Raw genomic sequence first — 14,388 nt, 5'->3', positions numbered from 1 at the left:
TTAATTTAAAAAAAATTAAGCCTTCATCCCAGAAGAGCCATAGATTTTGTGACAAATAGGCCTTATTTTTTCTCGGAAGACTTCCAGTGTTCCAAACATACAGTGTTTAAAAATCCTAACATAATGTGAACCTCCTGCAGTTGGACTGACCTGTCTGCATATTTCACAGGGACCTCGATGACAGCGCTGTGAACATTTATGGATGCCACATTCTAGAACTTTGTCACAACTATCACCACAAGTGGGCACATCTTCCGTACAAGGCAATGTAAACTCTAGATTAAAAGACAGAAGTACAAGCAGACAGAGAGGAAAAAAATACTCAGAAAACAGCACATACCTTGATATACCAAATGCTAATTATCTCTCATTTTTGGAATAATCTTCCCTAGAATTATTCACACAGAAGATTAGCCCCTTGCTACTAAATAAAGCTCTGAAAGCAAACTAAGCAAAAAGGTTCGTTTTACCTTTCACAGTTCACTGTTTGTAAGAATTTTTTATGGACTCTGTGCTGCAGTAGTAACCAAAGATACTGACAGACAAATGCTGGATGACATTTCTTTACTTTTTTTTTTTTTTTTTTAAACAAACAAAAAAGAAACTTACTTGATTTTCCACACGGACAGGACCTTTTCCCAGAACGGGGACAGTCTCCACAGGGACCAGCATGACAAACTTGTTCACAAGTGTGATTACCGCAAGGCAAAGCTTTCCCACACACCTGGAAAGCTCAGAGAAACCAAGTGAATGTAATGTAACAAGATAGCACGGTAAGACAAAGCAACCCAAGACAAAAAAAATAGAGATGGGAGATGTCTGGAGGCCTGCAATTAAACTTTTTCTGAGAAATGAATTGTAACGGTATTTTTGTTTGCCAAACAAAACTGCTGATCCCTGGAGTGATCCTGACTTGAAGACCACTGTACATCAAAGGGCCCTTCACAAAACAGCCTGAGCAGGGGCCCTTTGCTGTGCTATACTACACGCACAGCATGGTCTTCAGGCCTGTGTTGTGCTGCACGTATCCCTTGCCTACTGGATAAACTTATCCAGCTTGCAGTAACAGAGGAGCCTGCAGACTGTTCCCACTCGGTGCCTGTGATTATGCCAGGTGCATGTCCTTGCCTTTATCTAGAAACACAGCAAGAATTTCTCATGTGAACATCCTCTCTGGCACTTGAAATTAATCAAGTTGTTTCTTGTAACAATATCTTGTAACAGCTTGAATCAGACCAAAACACAGTAACACTTGCTACTGTCAGGGTCTGTACAGCAAGCTGCACATGGGCTGGAGGCCCACTCAATGCTCGCAGCTTAGAGTTCCCACCATCTAAAGGTTCACAGTGTTATTTACACTATTCTCTTGTTCTCTATAGCGTTAGCTCAAATAAACAGCATTTTAACTGGTACTTTGCAGTGTCTAAATGCCTTTCTTATTAGGATCATAGTGACCAGCACCTCCTGGTACAACCTCCACTCCATCTGTTAATATTTTTTTTATTATTAATTTTTTCCAGTATATCAATCTATAGCCTTGGTCCTTAAGAACAAGCTGCAAATATATTTCAGAAAACAAATTACACAGCTTTCACTCTGCTACCACTGCTAGAAGTAAGCAAGCATGAAACTTGTATATTAAGCTGTGGTTTTATGTTTATGAAATTTCAACCTGAAGTACAAAAAAAAATAAAATACAGGTCAAATTCACTGCTAGCTGAGCTAGCAAATTCCTGGACAGTGTCATTTTGACTATTGTCAGAAGTGAACTGGACTACCAAGCAGATTCATCCTGAGACACCATTGCCTACACAGATGCAACACAAGCTAAAAAAAAAAAAAATGGCATGATCATGCAATATACCTGATCACACTGCCACTTAGGACTTGCACAAAGCCTTTCTGCTGTCTGTCTTCCACAGATGCACCGCTGTTTACTGACACGTGGACAAGGCTGACAATTTCCTATATCAAATCATGAAATGAAACAGGATAGGAATTAGAATTTTTTCTTTTTATATTCAACTTGGAAAGGAATAACGTGTTTTAATTCTTAAAACAACTACTCCTCTGAAGTTTAAGAAGACAGGTCTACCTGCGTGGCAGGGATTCTCACAAGTGTGCTGTCCACACAGCAACAATCGTCCGCATGGCAGACGACACGACCATTCCTTTGCACTGCATCTTCGGGGCACTGGCTTAGCTTTCTTACAGTGACAGGTTGTTGTGACCATCTTTGGGCAAGGTGGACAGGGTCCTAAGCACAGAAAAAAAAAAATCATTAATAGCTGTTGAGCAAATGCAACCTTAACTAAAATCTTTTTTACTCTGAGAATTTTAAACATAGCTAGCAGATTTTAAGTAGTCATGGAACAGCTACATAAATACAGGACATACAATCAGGAGACAATGGATTTACCTGGATGACAAAGCAGCAAACATTTATGCCCACAAGGAGGTTTGAATTCCCTCTCACATATTTGACCACAGGAATGTGGTACCAGCCATGGGTCCAATGGTGGATTCTCTACTTTTCCACAGTAACAGTAATACCTACTGGGAGTTTCAGACCGTTTGTATTCAAACCTACATTTTGGACTACAAGAAATAAAAAAAGAAAGGAAAAAGAAAGTCATTATTTTTCATTATTTCAGTTTCCCAAGATTGTTACCAGGCTACTAATTAAGTTTTTTACAACTGATCTATAATAAACAATAAAGGTCTTGCTATATGTCAGATTTTACACCACTGAAAAATAAACTCATGTTACTACAATTCTAATGAATGTATGAGGAATTGTCCTATTACTGCAACATTTTTTTTTTTTGTCTGAGAATATACGTAAAGACATTTGGTATAACAGACATATAAAATAATTTCTAAGTAATACCAAAGGAAGGTATGCAACAAAGGCAGTCTCTTTAAAAATAACCAATTAAAAGAAAAAAAAATGAGAGAAAGAAAAACAGGCTTTCACCCGTAAAGATCTCTGAAGTACATAAATCAAGATTCATCAATGTTATTAAAACATCACATAACAAAAGCTGTAACTAAAAACTGTAAACTAAGAATGTTTCTAAAGCAAACCAACTTGTCTGGGATCCCACGTTAGTAGAGCTTTTGAATCCACCAGGCAGTTTCAACCAAATTTGACAGAGGCTTGTACCTCAAAGACGTTACTACAACTACCCACAGAAAAGCAGGTGGGCAAATATGGTGCAAAAAACCTGCACGGAAAAACCTTGGCTTAACTTTCAGAGACAAACTTACTGAAAAAGCAAGACTCATTATTCATACAGCCACAAGCTCATGTAAAACTACAAGACTGGCTTTAATGTTTGAGTTACACAGAAATTTTGGAGAAAAAAAAATCCATCTATACAATCTATAAATCTTACTACTTTAACTTCTTTTTTTTTTTAATTTCACATGCTACTGATGCCAATTTTTAAAATTACATAAATATGTAAAACCATTTAAAATTAATGAGAGGCTGACAGATTTACTTTTTCAGAGGTTAAAGCAAATTTGATGCAGAAAAATATTTTTAACATCACTGAAACATTACCAAATTACATTAGCAAAAACCTGTAAAGAATTAAGAAAAGATATGCAAAAGCAAACCTTCTAAACTTTGTGTGTGTGTGTGTGTGTGTGTGTGTGTGTGTGTGTGTGTGTCCCTGTCATTTATGCATACCAATCCTTTCTAAAGTAACACCAGTTCACACGTTTCACAACAAAAGTATTTTTATAAGTATACCATGAAGAGCTCACCATGGCCACGGATAATCTTTCTTCCCAAAATCATCATCTGTCAAAGGAGATGACACCAGGAAAAGGCTGTCCTTGGCCCACTTCTGGATACATACCAGGTGAAATATACAAAAGCATCCACAACAGCTCCAAACCTAAAGAGCAGATATAAATGCCATTTCTTTTTTTTTACATTAGTTTTTTTTTTCCTGTTTCAATTGATGAAACCTATACCTAAAAAAATACAAGCTTTTTATTTTCCCATTTAAACAAAAAACAGGTTCCAAAAGACAAATTCTACCTATTGCTACTTCAGATTAATACAGACATTTTACTGCTACAGACTCATGTCCACATTCTTTTCTTCCTGCTGCTATGGGAAGTTTTCATCAAAGCTTATGGAGCCCAAAGTATTCATATAATCATAGAGACGTTGATTTAAACACACCAGTGCAACCTCCTGCCCAAAGCGTGATTACTGCCAAGTTAGCAATTGTCACATTCCACAGTCATCATGGGCAACCTGTCTGTGTGTCATATCGTGTGTACAACCTGCACCTCTCAAGCCTCAGACTGTGTCATTGCCCCCTTATATTACACCTTCTGTCACCACAAAAAAGACTGGTTTTAGCCATCTTCACAAGTCCCAAGTAGACAGAGGATGTAATCATATCATTCCTTAGCCTCCTCCCTGCCAGACTAAACAACCCCAGCCCTCCCTCTGCCTCTCTCTCTGTCACATGCTCTAGGTCCCTAGACGTATAGATAGGGAAAGTACTAAACATTTTCCCCTTCCAAGGTTCAGCAGTTACCTAAAAATGTTAATAATTTGTTTTGTAACCTCTTGAAGACTGCAGTGAACTACTTACAGCTTGGTTCCTTTTAACTGAAGCAATGCAGATCAGGCATGTCATAGCTCCTGACTGAAAAGCTTCATTCACGTACTGTCTTGTACGTTCCAGTTCACTTGCATCTCCATCTTTAACAGAAAAAGATTTTTAAGGCAATCAGTAATCTTTGATCTGCTATTCTGTACATGTTGAGACTGTAAAATTATTTTTCTCTGAACTGAGGCCAGTCACATATTACTACAAAACTGCATTATGTGTCCAGTTCTGGGCTCCCCAGTACAAGAAAGACAGGGATCTCCTGGAAAAAGTCCAGCGGAGGGCCACAAAGATGATACAGGGCCTGGAGCATCTTCCCTACAAAGAAAGGCTGAGACCTGGGTCTGTTCAGCCTGGAGAAAAGAAGACTGAGAGGGGATCTCCTCAGTGTATATAAATATCTGAGGGGTGGGGGACAGAAGGATGTAGCCAACCTCTTCTCAGTGGTTTGTGGGGATAGGACAAGGGGCAATGGCTGCAAGTTAGAACACAGGAAGTTCCGCACTGACATGTAAAGGAACTTCTTCATGGTGAGGGTCACGGAGCATTGGAACAGGCTGCCCAGGGAGGTTGTGGAGTCTCCTTCTCTGGAGATATTCAAGGCCTGTCTGGACGCCTACCTGGGCAGCCTGCTCTGAGAAACCTGCTTTGGCAGAGGGGTTTGACCCGATGGTCTTTTGAGGTCCCTTCCAACCCCTACAGTTCTATGATTATTAGAAGCGCTTAAGAAAGCTTCACAACTATACCATTGATTCTGCTGACTGAAGCAAGAAGCACAGCCAGTGTTTACTGCTCAGAATACATAGTTTCAATACAAGAAGTAAATCAGAACAAAGTAATTTATCTCATATTATGGAACAACTCTAATATGTAACCAATAAGACAACCTTGGTTATGCTTTAGTACCTAAATAGAAGTCAATATATGAAAAAAGTTTACCAGTTTGACTGGTGTATATGGTAAATGTTTTTGCCAAAATCTTTCCTTGTTTTACTTCAGCATCTTCATCGTCATCTTCTGATGAGGAACTGAACTGGTCTTCAACCAGCTTTTTTGCTGCAGCCTGATTGGCTTTCTTAATTTCATCAAACCTCCTCTGCGAAGACAGTTCTACTTAAAAGAACAGATTAACGATGATTAGTACCATGACAGTTAATCATAACACCACGTTTGGGTCTACATACCTTCAACAGTTCTTTTTCTTAAAGAGTTTCCTTATTTCATGCATTTAAGGGCGCTATTTTGTTACACTGCCAGCACCACACAACAATGTATCCACTGCATTTTCTCCTTCACTGAGCGTTAACCACAACGGCTGTTAGCATCGGTCAATTCCCTCTGACACCCAACCTGCCCTACTACGATGTGTTTATTTACGAAGCCGCTTTACCAGCAGCACGCTGTGAAACCCCAGCAGCACAACACGAGCACAACTCACTCACCGCCGCCCCCCTCGCCGCCGCTCGCAGCCGCCGGAGCGCAGCCACCGCCGCGGCCCTTGGGGGCCGGGGGCCTCGCAGCCGCCCCGGCGCGGCCGGGGATCCCCTCCCCGGGCCTGGCACGGCCCCGGCCGCGGCCGCCCTGCCGCCAGGCCGCCTCCATCGCCGCCCCCCCGCCGGCCGCGCAGCGCGGGGCTCCCTCCCGGCCGCCTCCCGGCCCGCCGCTGCCTCCTGCCTCGCCGGCCGGAAGCGGCGGTGGAGGCTGCGGCTTTGGGGCCGGGCTGCTCCCGCCTACAACTCCCAGCGCACCCCGCGCCGCAGCGAGGAGGGAGGCGCTGGGATGGGGCCGAGGACTACAGTACCCAGCGTGCACCGCGGCGCGGCAGCGCTCGGACTGCTGAGGCGGCGAGCGCCGTGCTGCTGCCTCCTGGCTGGAGGTCCGCGGTGCTTCCAGGGGGAATGGGTGGAAAAAACAGGAATTTAGGACAAACCATCACGAGGAGCAGAAGTGTGGAAGGGTGGCCTGCCCTAGCCCAGCCTGCTCTTTGTGAAGGTCCACAGGGAGCCTGCCCGACACTGGTCCCCTAGTGCCCCAGTTTCTTCTCTCTTTCGTGGTTGAATTTCTTCTCGCCTCCCACTCTGGCCACAGACACGCTGGCTTCAGCTCTCCCTCTGGCAGCCTTCCTTGTAGTGTGAAGCTGTGGCGCACATTTCATACGCTCTTTTTCAAAATACATTAACTTCACAAATCAGCTATTAAGCATATGTTGAAATTTAAGTAATACCCAGAAGGTTTTACTGCACAGAAATACCTCTTGAATAAACTGTATGCACCCAAAAACGTTCTGGCAAATAAGTGCAACTTGAAATAAAAATTTAATTTGATTGACAATTCTCTGTAGCACTTATTTTGTCTTACTCTGCCAGGAGGAAGCTATTTATTTATTGTTTCAGCAAATACATATTCTTACAAGTTAAATAATACGGGATTTCAGATAATAAAGTGACTGAAAATACTCAGTAAAATGCTGCAGGTCAGGTCAATCCTGTTTTTCTGTTTTATTTCAAATTTGTTTTAAATAAAATATTTTTTATTCTCAAGAAAGTGGCAGTTAGTGACTACAACTCATGTCACAGACTGAAGGATAAATAAAAGAAAAAATGTGAACAGATTTTGTCTTTATTCACTAAAACTCAGTATATTATAATGGAATTAACTCAGTAACAAATACTCTAACAAACTCTAATACAAAATCTTAAAAGGTGAAAAGTGCTTCTTAAGTGCCTAGGAAAATATGACACAGCCCTATGGGATGCTGCTGCCATATAGATTGCAAGTTATATTAAAGACCTGAATTGTAAGAAATCTGATTGCAAAGTCCAATGTACAAAATGCAGTAAGTGCCAGAATAATGCTTGCTCTTTTACATACTGATAGTTTTAATTAAATGCATACCCATTCACTTCACCAGCACATTGAGCCATGTGCCATTCACAGTGAATGAACAGCCATCCCATATGTACATTTATCCTTGTTGTTCCTTATATTCTATGCATTAATTACTTCATAACATTTAATCTGTGAAATCCATTATATAACTCACTCTCCTGTTCAAGAATCTCGTTGACATTAAAAAAAAAAAAAAAAAAAAAATCAGAAATGAATGCACTTTGCAAAAGACACATTTTCCACACTTTTACAAAAGATCCAGTTCATTGTATCTCCATCTTGCTAGAGCCAAAAATGGAAATATAGAGGTATTATCAAGGAATTGTGGTTTTTACATACATATTTTTTAAGACTGGGAATCCAATTGCCATCCAATTGCCCAAGATATTCTAAATGCTCTAAATACAGAATTATGTATTCTCTCTGTGCACTCCCTTTCTTCACTCCCTGTCATCAAACTTAGCCAGCATTAAATAGCTATGATCAAAATCTACTGAAAATACCTAGCCACGTCTAACATGACAACTAATATAGCCAATTTTGCAAATGAAAAGAGATGTAAATTCGGAAAAGGAATTTAAAAAAAAAAAAAAAAAAAAAAAGGAAAAGAAAAAAAGAAAGAAAGAAAATATCTCTTAAACCGGTTGAAAACTTACCTGACTTGTGAAACAATAGATTTTACTTTCTCTAGTAGTGATTAAGAACAGAAGAAAGAAAAACACTGTAAATGAAATACAAACACCCTATTTAGTCCCTGTATTCTTCCCCTAACAGTAGCTACAAAAGATGCTGTAGGGAGAATTTGACCTTTTTCTGTCATCTCTTCCCTTGCACTCTGCCAACATCCACAACTGTTACATTAGTCAAAATTTTTAAGCACAGATCTTAAAGAAATGGTAGTCCATGTTCAGCAGCCATGTGATTACATGGAGCAGCAGAACAGCCTTCAATATTACATATTTGTTATTATTACGGAAAGAGCAACCAGGTATCCTGCCATCCTTTTGTCTCATATTGATACATAAAAATGATCAATTTTCCTCCCCTCCGTGCTTCAGCCTTTGCCTGTGATATCCCAAAAAAGCACCATTATAAAACTGCCCACTAACATCTCAAGAAATCAGCTGACATGGATCCAATTAAGTCATAATATTTTCCAACCTTCAGTACTTGCATTTGCCCTGTAGATATACCTAATTTTTTATGTATTCTCCTGTATTTAACTAATCTTATGTTAATCAATAGATATTAAAATGTGTTTGTTTATACACAAATGTATTATCATGATTCATACCTATATTTACGTCGAATAATTAATGCAATTATTACCAAACTTTTCCTTCCTTCCTTGCATAAATGGACATGAAGAAATTATTTTTAAATGGTCAGCAAAACTGTCCCTATTCATGCACAGATAGAATGCATTTGCTGTACAATGGTATTTTGTAAAGAGGAAGGTGTTATGTTCCATCCCCATTCTTGTTTCTTCTTCTTCTTTCCTAAACCTGACGCATATGTGTTGCTTGTAGGGAATTAGTGACATTACTTCAACAAATCATTTTTCATAAGCAATAGTCAGGTCCTACAAGATTAGAAATTAATTCAACCCCATAGAAATGTGTTCAGCCCCATTCAAGATTGACCCTAAGTCTTACAGGCAACCTCTAGGTTTTTATTCTGCTTTGGACACTCCAGGTTTATCTGCAGATGGATCTAGTTCTTCCAAGTCTGCAAATTCTTGCTCTATAACTGGCTTCAATATTTTCTCGATTTGTGTAAGTCTTTTCTTCAGTTTCTGTTGTGCAGCATCGTACTCAGCCAACAACCTGGCAAACTTTGTTTGTAATCTGTCCATTGATCCTTCCATGTAAGCAACCTTCTCTTCCAGATCTTTAGGATCGCTTCCTAAATTTGCAAGTTCAATGTCCAGCAACCCATCTTTCATTAGGATTTGCTTTCCTTTTTCTTCCAGCATTGCCTTTGCGTCTGGATACTCTGTTAAAGCCTCCATGAGATCATCTTTAGACAAACAGAACAAATCTGAGTATCCAATACTTCTAATATTGGCTGTTCTTCGATTGCCAGCTTTGCTACCTTTGATATTAAGAATGCTGATTTCTCCAAAATAGCTGCCATCACTAAGAACCACAAATTGTGTAATTCCATCGTCAGCGACTACTGCAAGTTTGCCTTCTTTGATAATGTACATTTCTCGTCCGATATCTCCTTTTCTGCAAATATAATCCCCAGGACTGTATACTTGTGGTTGGAGTTTCAAAACTAGCTCAACCAGAAGACCAGCTTCACAGTCTGCAAAAATCCGAACCTTTTTTAGTGTTTCAAGGTGAACGTTGATTGCAATCTCCGCTCTTAGTTTGTCTGGCAGGTACTTCAAGACTTCCCTTTCATCCACAGCCTTTTTGTTTGTCCACAGATAGTCAAACCACTTTATAACTCTTTTTTCCATATCTTTACTTACATTCCGAAAGTGCATATACTGCTTGATAGCATCAATCTTTGCTTGAAACTCTGCCCTGGCAGCATTCATGTTGGAGATCATAGAACCGACGTTACCAACAATGGTAGCAAAAATCAATACTCCAACCAAGAAGTCAACAACCACAAAGAAATACTCAGAATCCCTTACAGGAGGGGGCGTTTCACCGATAGTAGTCAGGGTCAGTGTTGACCAGTAGAGACTATAGACGTACTTTCTAACCAGACGGGCAAACTCAGGATGGGAGGTGTTGGGGTAGACCCACGTGTCAGCCCCAAATCCAATAGCCTTTGAGATCGAGTAGTACACACAGGCATTCCAGTGAATAATAATCACGATGTACATGACAAGGTTAGAGATCCTGAAGATATTTGGGTAGTTTGTCCTTGTTTCTGTTCTCTGGAAGAATTCAAACATCCGAGCAACTCTGAGTAGTCGATTTATTCTTAGTTCTGGGTAATTCAGTCCTACCTTAAAGTATAAGAGGTCAGTTGGTATGATTGACAGAAAATCTAATTTGAATTGTAAGGAACTCTTATATTTCTCTCTAAGCTTTTGTTCTTCTTTCACCAGAAGACCTTGCTCCAGGTAACCTAAAATCAAATTGTAAGTATTAAAAGATGTTTCAATTTCAACCACATTGTGTTTAATATCAGTCTTCCAAATCTACTTTGAACAATATATTTTGAACAATATATTTTGGTTTATATAACTTCCAAATAACTTTTCATATTTTTCAAGGAATTTCATACATCCAAGTATTCAACTTAGTGCCATGTGGTTCAACTCTAGCTACACTATACAGCTTTGAAAATTATACATTTCTAACTCTGACTCTTTTCACTCCACAGCTCCACTATCTGATGAAAAACTGGAAATAAAATAAAATAAAATAAAATAAAATAAAATAAAATAAAATAAAATAAAATAAAATAAAATAAAATAAAATAAAATATAGAAAGGGTGGTTAATGAGAGGAAAGAGTTTGAGTATGGGACTTTCAATTCCATATTGAAGGCATCTAGCTCTAGATGTAGGATAAGATTTTAAAAGAAATAGTTGCAGCTGAAGTTACTTGTCTGTCTTGTTTGCTCAAGGTCCTGAAAATCAAGGAAGCGTCTGAGGCTTCTTAGATACAGAATCCAGATTTAGGTACTAATTTTTCCAAACTCCTGATCCTGACCTGGGCTCATTGTGTGTTTATTTTGCCTTGTTCATGCAGTTCTAGGCAGAACAGCTTGTATATAGCTCACCACATGCCTAGCTTACCTTGCAATCTTTATGTAATCCTGGAGTAATACACTCAGGATTTTCTCTTGTTTTTACAGGTCACTGTAGCCTTTCTGTGACTATAAACTCAGAGATTTATTTTGTTTTTTTTTTTCAAAATTGCACCTAATTGAGAGTGCCCAGCTAATAAGTATTATTCTTCTAAACTGTTTAAACCACCTGATAAAAATACATGAATAGGAATAACAAATCAATAAGCATACTTACCTGTTCTTGTCCGTACAAACATGTCAGCAATATAGATGATGTCAGAAACATAATCAACAATAAACCATACCACCAAGTAGTCATGCTGAAGCTCATCAAAACAGGCTCTAAATAGGAAAGGAAAAAGTAAGGTACCATGAAAACAAAATGAAATACTTACATGAAATCATTGGTGAATGAAGTAAATTTTCTATCAGGTATATTACATTTTGTCAGAAGTTTTATTAAAAGAGTACCTCACCTAGCAATAATCATCGTCCAGTTGTACATGACAGGCATTGTGATGCAAAACAACCAGTTGTAATACATATTTCCTGCTGGATCAATAATGAAAATCTCTTTCTTCTTCCTGAGTGATAGGCAAGAAGAAAAGAGACTTAAGTAGAGTCTTAAAATACATGTAACAAATTTTGAGGAACAAAGCATTCCCAAAATTATTACTGTTAAAAAAAAAAAAAAAAAAAAAAAAAAGGTTAAGCTTCCTTGCTTGAATGCAAGCTGATTGTTGGATGTGACATGACATTGAGTTGCAAAGTGTAGAATCTAGATTTTGCTAAGAAAAATCAACTTAGCAGTCCCACTTTACTTTACAGGGACACATGTAGTCTCAACCTTCTTTAATTAATTTGTTTCCTACCAAATTAACTGTCTTGTCTGATGGCTGATTTAATTGTCTTTCAAAAAATAAAATGGTTATGTGAATATGAATGCTTCAATAAGTGACACAAACCATGCCTTCCTCTATGTGTAATGTCTAGGACTGAGCAAGATGATATATCAGCATAGTTTACATACAGAAACCAAAGAACATAAAATCAAACAACACACTACAACACACTTCACTATTTTAAGTTTCTCTTCATTGGACAGATAAGTATGATTTTTCTAAGCATAATACAAAAGGTAAAGCAAGAGCTTTTAGATTACAGAAGAGTTTATTTGCTTGTAGGTGCCCTTATGTGCAGAAGAGTGGTACCCAAAATATTTTGGATAATCAGAATACACAGGAGATTTTTCTTGATTTATTTTTTTTAGATCAATTCCATGCATGCATACATGTTCTTATTCTATTTTCTACATATAAAGATACAACCATTCCAGGGAGAACAACAGCCGTCAGTAACTGATTCAATAGAGAATAAGCATCTTTTCTACATGATGTCCATGAATGGATTCAGTTTTATATCAAAAGCAATTTTATTACACTAATGTGGCAGGGCCTAAATTAAAAGTACTTACTCTTCAGTGTTTTCTTTCTTCTTGGACTTATCTTTATTTTTGTTTTTTTCCTTTTTTTCCTTGTTCTTCTGTGCTTCTCCATCCTTTTTATTTTCTGACTTGCTAAGAAATAAATTAACATTTTCAGTTGTTACAGACTAAGTTACAGCATATTTGGAAAAAAATTAAATGCCTTAGAAGTAGTAGTAGTAGTTGTCTTACCTCTTCTTTTCTTTTTTCTTTTTCTTCTCTCTATGGAAAGGGGAAATACAATGGGATGCAGTTATTTTTTCCACATTTCTTTATTAGAATCATCTGAGTTCGGTAAAGATAACACATTATACTTAGCTGTTTGGCTTGAAAGATTGTTTTGTTATTCACACAGAACTACTTTTCATTTAAATTAATAGATTTAATAACAATAGCTTTGTTGCTGGGAATGATCATTATATTTGATATACATAAAGTTCAAATGTATGTGCAATCTCTTCTGGGGTTACTTGCATGACATAACTGCTTATAAGGAAATGATTTGAAGCAGATCATTCTTTTACATTGCTGCTTAAGCAACTAGCATTGCAGTACTCTCTTTTTATGAAATTGCAAAGGTACTTACTCATCTTTATTACTATTGTTGTTAATATTGTAGTGTGCAAATGCACCAGGTAGATGTCGCTGCCTAGGGAACAGCAAAACAACAGAGTTATATGATACATGCTGAAATACAAATATTATTTCCTCTAAATTGTCATAGACTGTTTCTCACCATTTTAACCAAGGGCTAAGTTGTCTACATAAATTGAAAGGACAAGGATTAAAATATCTTAAATATTTACAATAAGCAATATATCACAATCTTATAAAATTAATTTATTAATAGAGGTTCAAGAAAATTAGATGAAGGCAATTTATCTGTGCTTAGTTAATCCCGTTCAAATTATTAAAGAAAATTAAAAAAAAAAAAAATACAAACAGATGCATAATGGTAAAATAGAATAGAATAGAATAAAAGAATTCTGACATACCTGTTTTCTCCTTTGTCCATCAGTCCAGGTTCCTCACTGGTGTCTTGCACTACCACACTGGGAATAACTGTATGGGAGTGATGGGTCTCAATCACTCCTACCTTCATGGTCAAATCTGTCTAAGCTTGGGTAGAGGAAGACTAATTTCAGAAACAATCACAACATTTCACAACTAGCAGAACACATTTTCTTTTTCCCCCTAAAAAGTCCTTTACTTCTTTGCTTCCCCTGAAACCAACAACAGTATTCCCATGACATTCCCACCAGAAAAGAAAGGGCACTGTGGGTGCTGCAGTGCACTGAGTGACCAGGTAACTGCTGATGACGAGAATGCTCAACACAACTTCCTCTTAGAGAAGACATTTAATTAAGTCTTTCTCCTGATCACACACACGGAAAAAAAAAAAAATAATAATAAAAAAAAATAAAAAAAAAAGGAAATTTTGTTTGATGCCTCTGTCACTGTTTCATTTGAACTAAAGGCTCAAAAGTTGTTTCATGGAAATGGACAAATAGATTCATGCACAGGTGACATCCTGAAAAACAGACACTAGGAACCTTGGTTGGCTGTCCAAAGAAATTTCAGTATGTCTGACATTGAGAGTTATGCTTTGATGAGAGA

General features: G+C 38.0%; 2 protein-coding genes across 2 annotated transcripts in view; both read right to left on the bottom strand.

Annotated features, from left to right (window-relative positions):
• The window catches only part of NFXL1 (nuclear transcription factor, X-box binding like 1), a 39,315-nt gene extending 32,976 nt beyond the window's left edge, over positions 1–6,339 (bottom strand). The window contains exons 1-9 of the mRNA XM_072037642.1: positions 6,083–6,339; positions 5,580–5,750; positions 4,623–4,732; positions 3,775–3,908; positions 2,420–2,598; positions 2,096–2,257; positions 1,865–1,965; positions 610–724; positions 151–275 (exon numbers count right to left, since the gene is read on the bottom strand). Coding sequence (XP_071893743.1) covers positions 151–275; positions 610–724; positions 1,865–1,965; positions 2,096–2,257; positions 2,420–2,598; positions 3,775–3,908; positions 4,623–4,732; positions 5,580–5,750; positions 6,083–6,242 — 1,257 coding nt within the window. The 5' untranslated portion in view covers positions 6,243–6,339. The remainder of the gene's footprint in view (positions 1–150; positions 276–609; positions 725–1,864; positions 1,966–2,095; positions 2,258–2,419; positions 2,599–3,774; positions 3,909–4,622; positions 4,733–5,579; positions 5,751–6,082) is intronic.
• Positions 6,340–9,201: 2,862 nt separating this feature from the next.
• Positions 9,202–13,873, bottom strand: CNGA1 (cyclic nucleotide gated channel subunit alpha 1). Its single transcript, XM_021277875.4, has 7 exons — positions 13,762–13,873; positions 13,358–13,424; positions 12,964–12,993; positions 12,763–12,864; positions 11,765–11,872; positions 11,524–11,630; positions 9,202–10,619 (listed from the first exon to the last, which is right to left on the bottom strand). Exons 1-7 carry the CDS (start codon positions 13,871–13,873, stop codon positions 9,202–9,204), a joined length of 1,944 nt encoding a protein of 647 aa, XP_021133550.4.
• Between the last annotated feature and the right edge of the window lie 515 nt (positions 13,874–14,388).

The sequence above is a fragment of the Anas platyrhynchos genome, chromosome 4 (assembly GCF_047663525.1).
Source record: "Anas platyrhynchos isolate ZD024472 breed Pekin duck chromosome 4, IASCAAS_PekinDuck_T2T, whole genome shotgun sequence".
Classification (NCBI taxonomy): Eukaryota; Metazoa; Chordata; class Aves; order Anseriformes; family Anatidae; genus Anas; species Anas platyrhynchos.
This window is presented reverse-complemented; position numbering and strand designations above follow the sequence as displayed.